This window comes from Trachinotus anak, unplaced genomic scaffold (assembly GCF_046630095.1).
Source record: "Trachinotus anak isolate AG129_WGS33_773 ecotype Australia unplaced genomic scaffold, CSIRO_AGI_Tana_v1 ptg000002l, whole genome shotgun sequence".
Classification (NCBI taxonomy): Eukaryota; Metazoa; Chordata; class Actinopteri; order Carangiformes; family Carangidae; genus Trachinotus; species Trachinotus anak.
In genome coordinates, this window is record NW_027273853.1 from 20,688,634 (window position 1) to 20,704,846 (window position 16,213).

At 43.7% G+C, this 16,213-nt stretch overlaps 1 protein-coding gene across 2 annotated transcripts in view; it reads left to right on the forward strand.

The window, feature by feature from the left end:
* Positions 1-16,213, forward strand: part of tmtc2b (transmembrane O-mannosyltransferase targeting cadherins 2b) — a 94,991-nt gene that overhangs the window by 33,644 nt on the left and 45,134 nt on the right. For both annotated transcript variants that reach the window (XM_071505119.1, XM_071505111.1), the window contains exon 2: positions 15,390-15,966. In XM_071505119.1, coding sequence (XP_071361220.1) covers positions 15,390-15,966 — 577 coding nt within the window. The remainder of the gene's footprint in view (positions 1-15,389; positions 15,967-16,213) is intronic.

A 16,213-nucleotide genomic window follows, 5' to 3' on the forward strand; every position in this document is an offset into this window, starting at 1 on the left:
GGACCCATAGTTACGGTTTGTTGTTAGGCGACATCTAGCATCCGAAGTAAGTCCACGTCAGGAGGCGGTTGTGGTTGATGGATGCGTCAACAAAACACAGGAATATGACGGAGGAGAGTGGTGTTCGATTCCCATGTGAAAGTAGCCATGTTATGTTTGTATCATTCATGACCATTCGACAAATTTAACCATGTTGTTATTATTGTAACCATGACAACAAAGATCATCTAATGTGGAGGAAGTACTTATTTCAAACCAAATCACCATCTATTCCTAAACCTAACTAAGCCATGACCATTTATATAGTAACCATGGCGATGAAGGTAGGTATGCTGCTTTCAATGCAGTTGGCATGTTTATTATTGTAACCATGACAACATTTGGTATTTAAAGAACTGTCACACTTACCAAAAGGGAGATTTTACAGTCAACTCATCAGTGTTCTCGGCTAAATAAAACATCTAATGACCTAAAATCTAGATTTACATTTTCATACTGCAATTTCTTGTTAGTTATTGGTGATACAGACCATGGCAAAAAGCTTCTATTAGGTAATATGTCCAATTAGGTATTTTCTTGGTTTTGCTTTAATTAGAACGTAGTGGAAAACATTAATTAGGTAGTAGTAATCAAAAATAACTCAAAATAAACCAAAAAGGTTTTTCAGGTGTTTCAAATAAAAGTAATCTTGTCCAATTCCCGCTTGTCAGGTTAAGTTATTTGTTGTGAATATTACCCGGGAGAACATGCAGACTGTTGGTGGTGAATGGCTGAGGTCCATGAAAGGCTCAGACGTGGTGTCGGCCTGCAGGTCTCTTGCACATGCTTTAGTTCCTCTGTTCTCTCTGCTCTCTATAAGAAATGAATGGCCCTCTGGTGACTTGTTGATTTTGTTACTCACAGTGTGAACACACGGTTAAAACTGACTTGTTCGTGTTATCACTTAAATGCTACCAAGAGAGGAGTCTGGATTTTAAAAAAATGCAGCTTTTGCAGCTGCATAAGATTAACTATCATATTTTACAACATCAGGACACACCATTCTGTCTGCTAGCCAAAAGCATTCTCAGCGTTCCCGTTTATTTAACCTTATCCGAGCTGATTTCAAACAGCCTGTTGCATGGAAACAGGGGTACTGTTAAGCTTCTCAAGCACATCCAGGCCACTCCCAGGCATCAGTCACAGACTGCAACAGGCTGCCGAGCACTGTTTGAAGGCTGCGTGTTTATGTGCTATACATGCTCAGCGCTGATGGATATGGGCTGACAGTTGTGAGGTATGACCCGCTGGACGTCCAGGACAGGGATTGTAGTGTCTGATGAGTAGCATCACCTGCCTGCTGCTCTCTGAACCCCCTTCTTATCTGCTGTTAGCAGCGGATAATGCCACTCTAAAGCCTCTTGTGTAAGAGACCTGCTCACTGATGACGGGACAGGAGCGGACAGGGAATGACGTAAGTGTCCTCCCGCTCCTCTTTCCGTTCTGCCCTGATCTGTGATCCTGAGCGCTTGGAAGGTCAGCTGCTCTGCTCTGTTGACCCTAATTCCTTAAGGAAAGGTTTCCTTAGAAGAGTCACTGCCTGCCCCCCGACCTCTTTTGGCGGCTGACCTGGAAACAGAGCAGGGAGCAGCTGACACAAACAGAGGCTGCAGACGAGGCACTGAAGGGCTTGAACTGCCTCTCTGGTTTTTTGATCTGATGAAGGACACAGCTCCATCTGTTTCCTGCTCCCGAAGGCTGCAGCATTCGCAGTCAGATCGGATGAAGACAAATGAATGAACGGAAGGATGAGTCACGGCTTTATTCTCATGTTATGACAAGTGCTTCTGCTTGAGCGCATGAGACTGGAAATATTGACATGTTTGTGAAATGACTTTGAGGGTGGTTGTGTAGCAAGCTTCATTTTAAATGGGTAAACACAAATAATTGACAGTTCAGACGACAACACATCTGTCTTTAACTGTTTACCATTTCAACATCACCATGTTTACTCTGCAGGGTTTTATTGTTTGCTCCCAGAATACACAGGCCGACTCAAAATGTAGGACATAAATACTTGTTGTGCTCCCATCAGGAAGCCGTTGGCTTCTTAGGAGTGTCACTCCTTTCTTTATGCTCGTCATCCACCTCCACGCTCACACCCATCCGTCTCCTTTTTCCGACTCGGTCCTCTTGTCTGTCTTCCCCTAGCACCTGTCAGCTCCATTGTCCTCTCCAGAAGAGGAGCAAACCCATACAGGCATGCTCCTGTGACCTTTCCAATGGCCCTCTCCCAACAGGGCGGGTGCCTTTGTTCCTTGAGCCTTTCTTACCAGGTTTTGGGGCAATCAGCAAGGGGGCATCCGTCTTCCCATTGAGGGAGGCGTGGTGCTCGCTGCTCGCTGGGTGTGATAATGGACCACACATGGTCGTGCTCCAGCGGCTCACCAAGCCCCCGGAGCCTTGGTGCGTGGGCACAGGCCCCAGCTCTGCCTCCTCTCTCCTTCTAACTGAGCCAGAAAGCACTCTCCTTCTCAGCCTTTTGTCAGGGTCCTTTCACGTAGCCTGAGCTCCACCGAGCCCTTTTCTCCCTCCTATCTGGGGGCCCGGTGCCCCAGCGTCCACTCCCACGTCTTTGTTCGCTCCACCTACAATATGCCACCAACAAGTATTCCAGAAATGCAATGAATGCAAGTCTTTCTATCAGTGTGAATGTGCCTAAGTAAAGAAGGGAGAAAAGGGGTTTTTGATTTTTATGTTGCTCTGGAGGTTTTACTGCTGATTTGGGCTGTTTATTGAGCTGAGCTGATGATGTGGATTAATTCATTGGGATACCATAAATCTTTTCATACTTTTAGAGAAAATTAAATGAGATTCTTGCTTAAAGGAGTTTAATGAACATTTTTCCGGAGTGAGAGGTTGTTGTTTACGTGGTGCAGTTTCATTAATTTTGCTCTAAATTAAATGCAAGCATTGCTGGAGAATTAAAACCTCATGCATGCTTGCATTGCGCACAACTCAACGATAGAGAGTACACCTCATTCCCAGCAGTCCCCAGTGGCTGAATAACCGCCATCATAGACCACATGAATCCCAGAGAGGCCTTTTTTTTCGATCAGACCTGTGGACATATTTATCATACTTCACTGAATTAAAGAGCCAAAAAAACAGGCGTCAGAAGTCTGGATACTACATTAAAAACTTAATATATGTCCCTCTGTCTCCATGTCCACTACCATGTCTGACTTTGCAACCATAAATCTTTATATTCTGAGGCTTATTAAGTTTCCCTTTTTTCTCTTTTTATCTGTAGAGTGGAGCTTTTTGATGTTTGACACACAAGTCAGGGAGGTTTCTTTCTTCTTTCTTTCATTATATCGGAGGCCTTGCTAATTTAGAAAACTTCTGTCGCGGCCTGAAGGGATGGTACCACCCTGACACTTTATTAACATGAGGCATATAGGACGGCAATGATGTCAATTTAATGAAATCTCCATCTCTCTTTGGCTAGAATTTCACTCACAACGGTTTTAAACTGTAGAGGGGATGTCATTTTATGTACCTCATAAAATCATTCACCAGTTTCCTCCAGTTTACCATACGAATGGCATTGATTTGTCGGCACTGCACTGCACAGACCTGCAAGAGTGACGCATAACATGCAGTTGCTAGTGCTGTGGTCCTCTGCACCACATGGCCCTTTGTTGTTGTGCCGCTAACCAGGAATACAGCATGTGGAAACATCAAAGAGAAACTGTTACCTCTTGGGTAGCCTTAGCAAAAGCATTGGGAAAAAAAACAACCTTTTTTTTTTTTTACTTGTTTCAGTCATTCAGGTCACCATGCTGCCTTTGGCTTACTAAGTCCAAGTAACTTCTAGAGGTGTCATTGGGTTGGAAAACTTCCATCTACATAGCTGGGTTAGATTTTTTTCATAATATCAGTCTGATCCGTGTAAAATTTCCAACCCGCTTTACTCAACATCAATTTATTGCCACTAACTCTGTAACATCCAATCTCGGTCATGGCAAACTTTTATATCCCCCCATCAAAAAAATACGAGCTCCAAAACCTCCGAGCCCAGTGCACTGCCCTTACTTCCACATTTGTAGCAGGATTTAAAAAATATATTTTGCTCTGTGCAGCACAGACTTCATCAACACCAAGGGCTGTTTCTTAATTTCAACACAGGCCTCTCAGGGCATTGTTGAAATCGAGCACCTCTCCCTGTGGAGCCAGGTACGAAGAAGAAAACAAGCAGCTGTCTGTTTAACCATCGGACCTGCCCTCAGGACTGAGACACTATAGATTGCTGGTGTGTGATACTTGCTCTCAAAGGGGGAGACTTAGCAAAAACACATTGATTCCTCACTTTATCCAATTGATTCTGTTCAGTTCATTCCCCCAGTAATTCACAGCGGATGATGCAGCCGCAACAACATCGGACTCATCTTTTGTTGTTTTCTTATTAATTTAATTTCATTTCTTGTATTACGTATATTGTAGAATGTGGCAAAGTGTGAAAGCCGACCATTGCTTGCGTTGAATGAATGGCTTTAGGAAATCCAATAGTGCTGACTTGCTGTATATGCTGTATCTTAGTTTAGAATTCAATTTAGCCCGACAATGGGAACTGAAGAAAATTGCCTGTGAATGTTATTGACTCAGGGAAAGAGATTAGCTGGGGGAAAGTCTTTTGTGGTGTGTAGACAGGAGTGACAATGCAATACAGAGGAGACATGAAGACACAGGAGGAAACATAACTGTAAATGGAGGAGATTGGCCATTTTTGGCCAGTTTAGGGCACAAAGACAAATTATTAGATACATGGACACTGAATTGCACATATAAGATTGGTCTTAGACTATCAGGGAAAGGAAATCAATAAGGGATATTTTTTTTTAGATGGATTCACCTCATCAATTCATGCAATTCATGCAATCTTAACATACGGGGCACTTTTACAGTGACAGTCACACTGAAATGCATTTTTAAAAAAAACCTCATTCATTAATGATCTGAACACATGTGATGACTTGTTTTGAGTTATGTATTTCAGAGATTCCAAACTTTACAAATGGAAAAACTAAATGAGGAAATCCAAAGTCTGTAAAAAGGCACAGGCACTGGTTATGGGGGCGGTTAGGGTTTGTGTGATTTGGTTGCTGTAAACTTTTAAATGCGTAAATGAGCTCCTTTGCAAAAATGCAAATTGACACCATGTGGAAGACAAAGCATTTAAAAACACGTAAGAGGCTATTTGGGTTCCTCTCTGACATGTTTATAGGTTTACAAGGCAATGCAGTCTCACGCAATGGCAGGCGACGCTGGAGAGATTTAGGTTCCCTTTGCATTGATGTGAGGCTTCAGGCCATGGAGATGGGCCTGATGTGAGGCTTTGCTTTCCTCAGTGTTTCTTTTCTTTTATATTCATCTGTTTCTCTGTGTTCAGAGTTTGACTCTGAGTTGTGTGTTGAAACACTGCTTCGGCACAACTGGTCTTTCATCTCATTTTGTAGCATATAAGCATCAACACCCTTAAGCCTAGTTTTCCGTTTCCAATTTTCGTTGAAATAAATAACAGATTACCATCGCGCCTTAACCTGATTTTCTCCCCGTGTAGCAGCTCACACTGGCCTTGACTATCTGAGAACAAGCAAAAGTCAATGAGGCGGCAATATCGGCTATCAGAGCTGCATTAGTCCAGTTTGTTGTTGCAAAACCTGTGCTCACTACCGAAGGAACACCAAACCCCCGTCCCTCCACGTTAACACTGACAGCCTCCACTCATACACGTGGCTGTCGAAGGGGGCTCTCGGTATCTGTGCGAGTCGGCTACATGTGCCTTCAATTAGGGCCTGGAACTGGAGCCCAAATGGGGGAGTTTAAAAAAGGCTGGGTTGAGAGCAGTGTGAGAACACTAGCCTGTTGTGATAGTATCTAATGAGATGACTCAGAGCTGCATCCTTGAACGTTGCCATTCATTAATGTAATGATCCTTTGTGTGTGTGTGTGTGTGTGTGTGTGTGTCCCAATTTACCAAATAAGCTTTCAAGCTTTCTTCTGGTTGCTGCCCTGTGGTGAGCAGTGGGAAACTACAAAACGTCAGCTTTAGAAGTTTATATAGAATTAATGACGCTATGATCTGAGAGAGAAAGGTAATCAGTTGCTGTCTTTCTCCCAGTCTCCAGCTTCATGCCTTCTCTTGTACTGTCAGGGCCTTCAGCTGATTGGCTCTCTCTCATATTTGTTTGTGTGTGATTGATTGCGCAGAGCTTCTAGAAAATAGCCACTTATCACAACGCCTGCAGGAGGATGAGCTCCCTGAGTCCTGTTGCACTCAGGCAGCTACTTTATTCAAACAGAAGAGCCTTACAGCAGTGAGGAGAACTGGGACATGAAACAGCTGTTTCAAATGCTGAACATATAAGATGGTTGGGGCACTAAAGATGTCTTCTCCTTTCTGCTCCACTGGCATTCTCAAATGCTCTTCCTGCACTTAAGCCCCCATGCAATAAACATCAGTGAGCAGAGGGCCTCTGCAGTGATGTGCCATGATTCAGGCTCATCCTTCAGGGCTGCTGTGCTTTCTAAAGCCCCTCCATGCAAAAAGGTTTGGGGAGAAGGATGGCAAAATGTTGGACAGGAGATCTATTCTGAGCTCTGGCTTGAACAAGATTTTTCCATTCTACACTGCTGGTCCCATCTGTCTGGTGCAGGTCTCACTGAACCCCTCCATGGGTCAACATCCTCCAAGCCCAAACCAGAAGGATTAAACGGCCCAGTGGTGGGCCAGGCCGGATGGGTCTTGCACGCAACAGGGCCACAAGCTGTGGAAGAGTAGCCTCTCCTGCATTGGTCTCCCTCTCCATGTGAAAGAGAAGCACTCTAAACACGAGAGGAGGAACAAAACTAACTAATTTATTACCACATGGCCAAAAAGGTCAGAGCGTGACAAAAGCCCTCCTGTTGTGAGGAGGAGTGCTGTGGAGTGGCCCCAGCCAAGCAGAGTCTGGGTGACTACCGCAGCATTAGACATGGGTCAGGCTGAGGGGAAACATGGAGGTAGAGCTACTTTGAGAACAAAGGCCTTGTTTTTGACTCTTGTTGAGATGTGACGTTTATTTAATAAAACCTGTTTGGTTAAATTTTCCAGAAGCACAAGAAGACCCTGTGAAATTGAATTTTTCAATTTGGTGACCATTATGTGGCCATTTTAAGAAATTGGCAAGATGGCAGGTTCATTAGAAAAACAAGTATAGTGTCACGTGGGGGTAATAATCTATAGCCTTATCAAGCGATTATTTGTCCAGCTATCCAATTTGCAGGTCCTAATTTAATAGAATTACCTGGTAAAATGGCCATGTTTACAGTCAGTGCTAAAGATCTGTGCTGATGCAGCCGAACTAATGTTTTCTTGTGTTCATTTTTAGCTTCTTCTCTTTAAATCGTTGAAAAGTCTCTGTCCTCAGCTACAGTATGTAGCTCTTTTTATTAGCCACATTAGCAGTGAGGCTGTAGGTTTGGCAATATCCATCAGTCTGCTACTTTGGTCCATGACAAAATATCTCAACAACTATTGGATGGAAAGCCATTGCATTAAGTACAGACATTCAGAGCTTCCAGAGGATGAACCTCAATAACTTTGGTTTTCCTGTGACTTTTCCTGTAGTGCTATCATGAGTCCACATATCTGGTTTTGAGTGAAATGTCTCAACATCTATTGAATGGGTTGCCATGAAATTTTGTCCTGGCATTCATGCCCCACTCTCGATAACTTTAAATAACTTTTGTGATCCCTGACTCTTCATCTAGTGCCAAAATGTCCACCAGCCTCAACTGTATTTTGTGTTTACAGTTAATGGGCAATTATTACCATGCTAACATGCTAAACTACGGTGGTGAACATGGTAAACATTTGCATGTTAGCATTGTTACTGTGAGCATGTTAGCATGCTAATGTCAGCATTTAGCTGAATGTAGTGACTGAGCTGCTAGCATGGCCATTAGCCTTGTTTCCCGCCGCAGGCAGGTGCTTGTGTGTCACTATGTGGAAGTGTAGGGGTTCTGTTTGAGTGTCAGCCTCAAGCAGTAAACCAGCTCTTATGAAAACCATCTGAGCCCCAGCTGTGGAAAGTTCTTACCTCTGCCTGCCCAGTATGCTTTATCAGCAAGGCAGCCAGTTGAGGACAGTGGTAGTGACAGATACAAAGCAACAGTTTCTGTTTAGCCAAAAGAAAAGAGGAGTGTGTGTGTGTGTGTGTGAGAGACAGAGAGAGGCCTACAGCGGTGACCCAGCAGCTCTTTGCTGTCTGGCCACAGCCCTGCACATGCTGACAGATTTATTGGATACAATAATCAGAGTGTACTATATCACCCTGCTCTGCTCTCTGCATGGGCAGCTCCTGTAATTGGCTTTTACACCTGGAACTGACTATAAACATCACACTTGGACTGAAAATATGACTTTGACATTAACATGATTCATTTAGAATGCAACAAACGACAGCGGTCAAGGATGCTTTTGTCTCTTTCAGTTTTTGGTTAAACACTAAAGAGCAGCAGAGAACACTTTCAGCCATTGTCAAGTGAAATTAGACAGTATTTTACATAATGAGTTAATATGTTTCCCAATGGATGAAAGATCTGGATATTTAGCTAAAAAAATAGTATTTAAGTGTTAAAAAACTGACATCTACTGGTCAGAAAGTAATAAAGAAAGTAATAGAGATAAACTTCAAGACAGCTTTATCAGACGGGGGAGTAGCCCTAAGACCTGCTTGACATTAGAAGACTGGTTAGGTCTCATAAATGCCCCTGGCAACTTCACACTATGGGATTCAGTGCTGGACTGTCAGGATTCCTGCTCTGTCACCCTGGTTGGCTGGATAGAAGTATGGCTTGCTGGTTGGTTGGTTGGTTGGTTGGTTGATTGGTTTCCTGGCTGGCTGGTTAGCTCTGGTGATCAGTATTCAGGCCATGCCCTACTGTGCCTGTCCCGTACAGGACAAAGAGCTGATCAGGGATGCTAGGCAGCAGGCACGGGTATTCAGCGAGCTAAAACACTCCACAGAGCTGGACGAGCTTTCCCTGCTCCAGACTCAGTGTCTCAGTGTACCAGTGTTTACTTGTCTACTGTGCCATGAAATGGAGTGAGTGTGTATGACTGTGCCAGTGGAGCAATGCAAATACCCTCCCTGAGGGGAAGACCTATTCCACTTAGTTAGGGAGTGCTGCTGGGTGAATTAGACACAGTGTTGTGTGTTGCACTCTGGAAAACTCTTTGATCCCTTTTAACAAGCCCTTAGTGAGATCTCCTTTTGTGCAATTTAAATGCACACACATTCACAATATATGTATTTTACTAAAACATACACTCATAAAACACTTCGAGCAAAGCTTGAGGCAATAGATCCAGTATTTTATTGTGAAGGGGTATTTTTCTTGATCAAATGGATAAAAATTGATATTTCCACAGCAGAGGAACCATCCAAAATATCAACATTAAATGTCTGGTTTTGGTGCCAGTGGCTCAGATTCAAAGGGAAAATATGTCTATTTCACTTCCCACCAATATCACATATGTATACGGAAAGAAATGACCTTTGGAAAAGCAGTGAGACAAATTGAGATGGAGCAGGTAGCAGAAGCACACCAAACTAAGTTAACACTTAATGACACAAGTAATACTGAGTGTAAAAATTTTGAAGGGTGGAATTCTTCTTTAGGATTACGGGGGACATTTGGTCCAGATTCAGCCCTAATTACCTTATCTCTGACCTTTATAACCATTAACTCTTGCCAGTATCTCTCCATCCTGGCTCTCCCGCCTTTCATTAATTACAGTGATGGAGGGAGGCATCAGGTGTCCACAGCCAGTGGTAATAGTGTAACACCTTCTTCTGGATTTGCTCTCAGGAATGGAAAATCTATAAAGGTAGAAAGAAGACAGGTTAACTTTCAAAGTCAACAGTTTTTTAGTACTGTAAATTCATTTGAAAATGCTTATTTTTATGTAAAAATGTGATGAACATGAGTATAATAGTTGTTCTATTAATATTTGCAGAACAGGGGGTAGATCAATACATTTAAATTAGGTATTTCTTTTGATCTAAATTAAAAAAAAAAAAAAAATTGCCATGGTAAAAAGTCTGTCTTGTGGTAAAAACATTCATCGTTCTCTTGAGCGCTCCTGAGGCTGTTTGCTTTTATTAAGAGCTTTTACTATGGGCTTACAAATCGCATATGTCAAAGGAAAGAAAGCAGCCATTCATTCTTGACAATAGGGATTTTATGGCGGCCTCAGTGGTGGTGTGTTTGCTACAGTGAGCTACCCCACAACCACTTTCTCTGTTTGTCCTCCTCTTTCATTCACTGTACTGCCCTGCTGTGAAAGCTAAAATATCAAAAATATTTAGAGACACTTTGATACTGGAGTTATTAATTACATTTTAGCCTGAAGAATCAGATAAAGAGTTTTGAATGGTGCCAAAATAAATTGGACCTTTTTGAGTTGAGTTGAATGGGACCCAGGTGTTTTTTTTTTTCTGTCTGGCTGAGTGAGTCTAAAAATGTTAATGCTTGATTACGTTTTCTCTTGTTTGGCATGCATGGCCAATGGCTGGCAGCTCTGAGCTATTTCTCCATGCTTTATAAAGCTGTTTGAAACAACACTGCAAAATAATATTTTTTCCCCCCTTTCTTTTTTGACATATTATGTCCCTTCATCTCTGTGCTTTTCATCTCCACTACCTTTTGCATCAATAATTGTTGTGCACAAATTAACTTTTTGAGAGTTGGTTGAATTCATTAATCACAGTATCCTTGAGACAAAAAATAAGTCATTAGTTATTTTTCACGTCATGAAAAGATTTCAGAGCAGAAAGACTAATATTTTTCTTAAATAGCCCATTAAAATGATGCCATTAAGACATATTTAAACTTATTTTTGTCATTATCTGGCATTCTAGTAAAGAAAACAAGTTGCATATATATATTTTTAGCAATAGGAAAAGACCATTTTTTCTACATTAGGTGCCATAAGTGCAGTGGAGGTATGCCATTAATGACCTGCTAGCATTGCCATGGGAAGAAACATTAGACAAAAGAGCATGCCGGAAACACAGAGCGGGCTACCCCGGTGTCTCTGTGGGCAGTCTAAAAATACCACTGTGCCTCTTTCAGATATTGAAGCCGGGTGATGACATATAGTTGGCAGACCTTCGATCACTCTCCCCAGACTCCCACCAGATTTGATTTTCTTTTCACATGCTGTCACAAATGGAAATCTTTATAAGCTTTGTATTTTAAAGGGCTGACTTTCTCTTCAGTGTTTCAGTATCCAGACTGTGTGCTGCGTGGTCTGTACTTCTCTCACCCACTGTGGAATCAGTGTGAATATCATTAATTGGTCTAGTCATATCTCTACAGTTTTGTGGTTTGTTCCGGGGTCAAAGGGTTCAACTACCAGGATCCAATGGGAACTCCTGACACGTACACACAGAGTTGCTACTTGCGAAATTTGAAATGTAAATGTTGACGTTTTTCTCATTTTAGTCGCTTTTCCTCGAACCTTCATCCTATGGTTAAAGTGGGTGTTGACATACTTCCTGTCTGCTTGAATGCCTGTCAGTTTGCTTCCATATTTTCTGCAATGTAAAGCATCTGTTGCTTTAAAACAAGTCTTGTGCTCTTCTCTTGTGTGATTTATTTCTGGACAGATGCCCAGCATTCTTTGGTAAGGATGGTTTTCCTATTTTTATGTCCTCTTCCTTCAGACTTTGGAGGATTTTAAAAAAGGTTTTTGTTTGGTCGTACAGCTCCATTTCACTCACAGCTTCATCTCAAATTCATTGAATGGTTGTAAAGGATGAATCCTGATAACATGTCCTTGGTTTTCAATCTCATCCCTAATATCCAGTCTCATCTCATCTGGTATGTGGTGCGACTGCAGCCCCAGACTCTCCACCGAAAAGCCAATCAATCTTCAATTTTAGATAGGCTCTTTACATGGGATCCTCTAGTCACTGGACTGGGCTATTTTTCTTCATGCTGCTCATGCATTCACATTATAAGTGAGACTGTTCCAGGGGTAAAGAGGTTAGTGCTCACATGATTATTTCTCGGCTAAGGAGATAAGGAGATAGCAGGAGCATTTTTCATGGAAATGCTTTTGAACTCAGCAAGAAAAGGGTTTGAGCTACGCCCATGTTGGAAATTGATTTTACTCTGGGTTTATAATTACATAGTCTAGAGCTTCGTGCAAGCCATTGCCCGTTGTCAGAGGCTCATTTATGCAAATAAGCAGAATAAAAAAAGCAAGACTCTTGTTTCCATTTTGGTACAAAAGAAAAACGAAAAATTTGGTCACAAAGAAAGAACATCTCACACGTCTGACAGCTTTGTGACAAACTGGGAACAGTCGCTGCGGTGTGGAAGAAGTGGGCTATCAACGGGTCCTGTGTTTGCTCTCTGATGTGGTGTTGGAATAAAAGAAGCTGTGAGTCAGGCTTTTTTGATATGAACAACAGACACTATGTTGCCTTTGTTGTCTCTCCACAGCAGGATCACACATCTTTGTTTTGGTGGATTCATTTCAGAGCTGAGGAAGTGTTAACTCTTCTGTGGTCTCTGGGTTCACCATAGTCATTCAAATTAGCTGCACTGTGGACAGTATAATGTGTGCAGAAGACACAAAAGCCTTACATAATAACCTTATCCTTCTCACCAAATCCTCCATACTGTATTTACACAAGTACACCAGCCTCTATTAAAATAATAAAATAATAAAAGACTTACACACACTAAAAACAATCTAAACAGGCATGAAACCAAAGTTTCTGACTTCACTTCCTGCTTCAGTCCATATTGTGACGAGCAAACAGATTGTGACGGATTGAGGCGCATGACGGAGATCCGGAGAAGCTGTGGAGGAAATCAGGGTGGCAGCAAGAAGTGGATGATTTAGGACCAGTTATGGGAGGTAGAAAAGTTTTCAGGGGCTTCTCTTGTTAGTAGCCACATGATCCCCTCGTTCCTCTGGGAGTCGGCGTATAGGCTGGCGGTCGGGGAGTGGGGGGGTTGCTCCCGGCTGGAAAAGGTTTGCCATGCAGAGAGAGGTCCTCCCTGCCACCAGCTCCACTGAGACACGGGCCCGGCCAGCTGCAGTAACTCAATCTTTCTGGCCCCTTAGCTGGTAGAGGAGAAGGTCTGATGATGACGATGATGATGGTAAAAAAAAATCAGTGGATTATAGCAAGCGAATGACTTGCCATACATGGGGAAGACTCACCAAGACTAGTTGGACTACAATGAAAATGTGTTAATTCAGCTGTGGGTGTATCCCTTTCATCCGTTCTGAGTGGTTATCACACAGCGGCTTGAGAGGTTACGCCGCCTCCTTTCTATGCGCTCCTCAACGGCAGTACGTGAGGCGCTCTGCTTGGCCTCTGCGATGGAGACAATCTGAGAGGTGAAGCTCATGCGCGGCGGCTCAGGAAGCCGAGGCAATAAACGCAGCGGGCTTTTGACTGACTGGCACTGGCTTTCGTCTGTGCTTTTCTGCCAGAAAAATCTGGTGTGGTTTTGAGGCAATATATAACGTATCTGGCCTCACTGGCTCCTCCGCAGTGTGCAATGGAAAAAGAGCGCACTTGTCTCCAAAGCGGCTTTGAGATGTAATTGAACCATAATGCCTCTTATGTGAGCATCTTGCGGTGGAATGAAGATCTCACTTGACAAATGGGCCAGAGAAAATAAACTGGTATATCTGAGTCATGAAGTGGAGACTCGGGCTACCAGCTCTTAAGCCTGCCGGTGGAGGGCTGGAGCCTCCGTCAGTCTGACGAGAGAAGGTAGAGAAACCCAATCATCTGTGCGCTGACATCCAAGGCATTTCTATTATATCCCAGCTGATTATTTCTCTGCCCCTTCCAACATCCTGAGGCCAGGTGCTATTTATTTCCCTTAGATCCATCATAAGAGGGTCTATTTCTACTCGCCCCTTCTCAGAGAGAGCCAGTTGATTTTCTCTATGATTTGATGAACGCCGCCATCCCCGCTGCACCACACCAAACTCCCCCCATGAGCTTTCTGGTATTGAGAGGTGGCAGTTGTTCAGCGGGCTTTTGCCAAAGTAAAGTGTTATGCCTACGAGCTTCAGAACGGCTAAGGAAGCAGTTCATTACTCGTGAGCCAACTGCTTTTTCAGTTCATTCGTTTTTCTCACTTTTACGTTTATTTTAATTTGTAGATTAAAAAAAAAATTTTTAAAAAGTAATTTACTTAATTTTAGACTCCGCATCATATCTCCGCCCAGCTCTCTTTGAAATAATTGAGTGTGTTAAATGTGACTGCCGTTGAGGACACATTACAACCTGGTGTTCTTGGCTTGTTATCACGTGTCATGTCCCATCGATCACACGTTTAATTACAACACCTCTGCTCTGCTATTGCCAACCACCCTCTCTCTGCGGGGTCTCACTTTGTCGCCTTCAAATCATCATCAGCACCACCATCTCCAGTCACTCTGTCAGACACCTCGTAGCAGAGATAGGAAAAAAAAAAAGTTTGATATTGAAGGACTCCTGGAAGGAGAAACGTGCCTTTTTCTTTTCCTCTTCCTTGACCCCTGCTGGCCATCCCCGCCACCCACCGACACACACAGCTTGTGGCTGATGTAGCAGCATTAGGTTAGGTCACGCAAGTTCGTCCCTAACAGAGGGGAAGTCAAACTGGCCTCACATTTAGTAGCCATGTGTGCTAAGAGAGGCAGAAAGTACACATATGGTGTTTGGAAATGTCCTTAAACATTGATGTATCTCTGTTTTGCACCACAGCTGCAGTTCCGTCCTCTCCATGCGGCGGACGGACTCAGAGCTGCCATGTTGATTGTCACCCTAGGTCGCCTTCTCTCCAAATGCGTTTTGCCAACATGGCGTTCCCCTACTGCGTGCCTGTATTTGTTTGTGGTTAAGGGTGTGGTGCTGTTGCTTAATCTGCGAGTCCACAGCTGTAAGAGCTGTGGCTGCGGTGGCAAAGCTGCCCAGACCTTGAAGCTCGCACTCTGTTTCTGTTTTCTGTTTATGAATGCCACATGACCAGACTCTCTTGGGGAAAACTGTAAGCAAATGTAAAGTTTCATTTCATAGCGGCCTATTTTTTCTGCTTCCTCTGCTTTGGTAAAGAATAGCTGTGCATCCTCCTCAGAGGAGCTGCAGTGCGTTGTCAGTAGAAAGATAAACACTGTTTTCAGATGGAGCTGTTTTATTGAATGTGGCAGAGCGGTGAAGTCAGACGGTGAAGCAGTGACAGTAATTGAATTGACAAACATGTCAGCGGTCAGTACTGCATCAATTATTAATCTGACCCGTCCATCTACAGTACAGTAACCTTTTCTTTTCTCTTCACAGCCGTGCAATCAAGACCAATCAGGACCTGCTTCCAGAGACCCCCTGGACAAATATCTTCTACGATGACTTCTGGGGCACCTTACTCACGCACAGCGGCAGTCATAAGTCTTACCGGCCCCTCTGCACCCTCTCCTTCCGCCTCAACCACGCTGTGGGTGGGCTGGAGCCCTGGGGTTACCACATGGTTAATGTGGCCTTCCACGGAGCTGTGACAGGCCTGTTTACCTCGCTGGCTCGCCTGCTGCTCGGAGGAGGCCTATGGAGCCTGCTGGCCGGCCTCCTCTTTGCCTCTCACCCCATCCACACCGAGGCAGTGGCGGGCATCGTGGGCCGGGCCGACGAAGGTGCTGCTCTGTTCTTCTTGCTGTCCTTGCTGTGTTACATACGTCACTGTACGCTGCGGGGCCACGCCAGACCCTGGCGGCTCGTGGCCTGGTTCCTGGGCAGCCTGGGCTGCGCCGCCTGCAGCATGCTGTGGAAGGAACTCGGAGTGACTGTCCTGGCTATATCTGCGCTGTATGACGTCTGCGTTTTCCACAGGCTCAAATTGCGACAGGTCTTCATGCTCCTCTACAAGGTAAACAAGTTTGTTCTCGGCCCGTGGTGCTGTTTTTTCACATGTATCTGATTTCCTACACTCGATCTGTGACGCTCAAGAATCTGGCAAACAACAACGGAAAGTTGATATATACAGTATATATATAGGTCTGTGCGCATCTATGTCGACAATTTGTGTGTTTTGTTTGCTTTTCATCATAATATAATTTGAAAAACATTTGCCAGTGTATGCACAGCTGTGTCACTCAGGTCAGATTGTTGTGTTT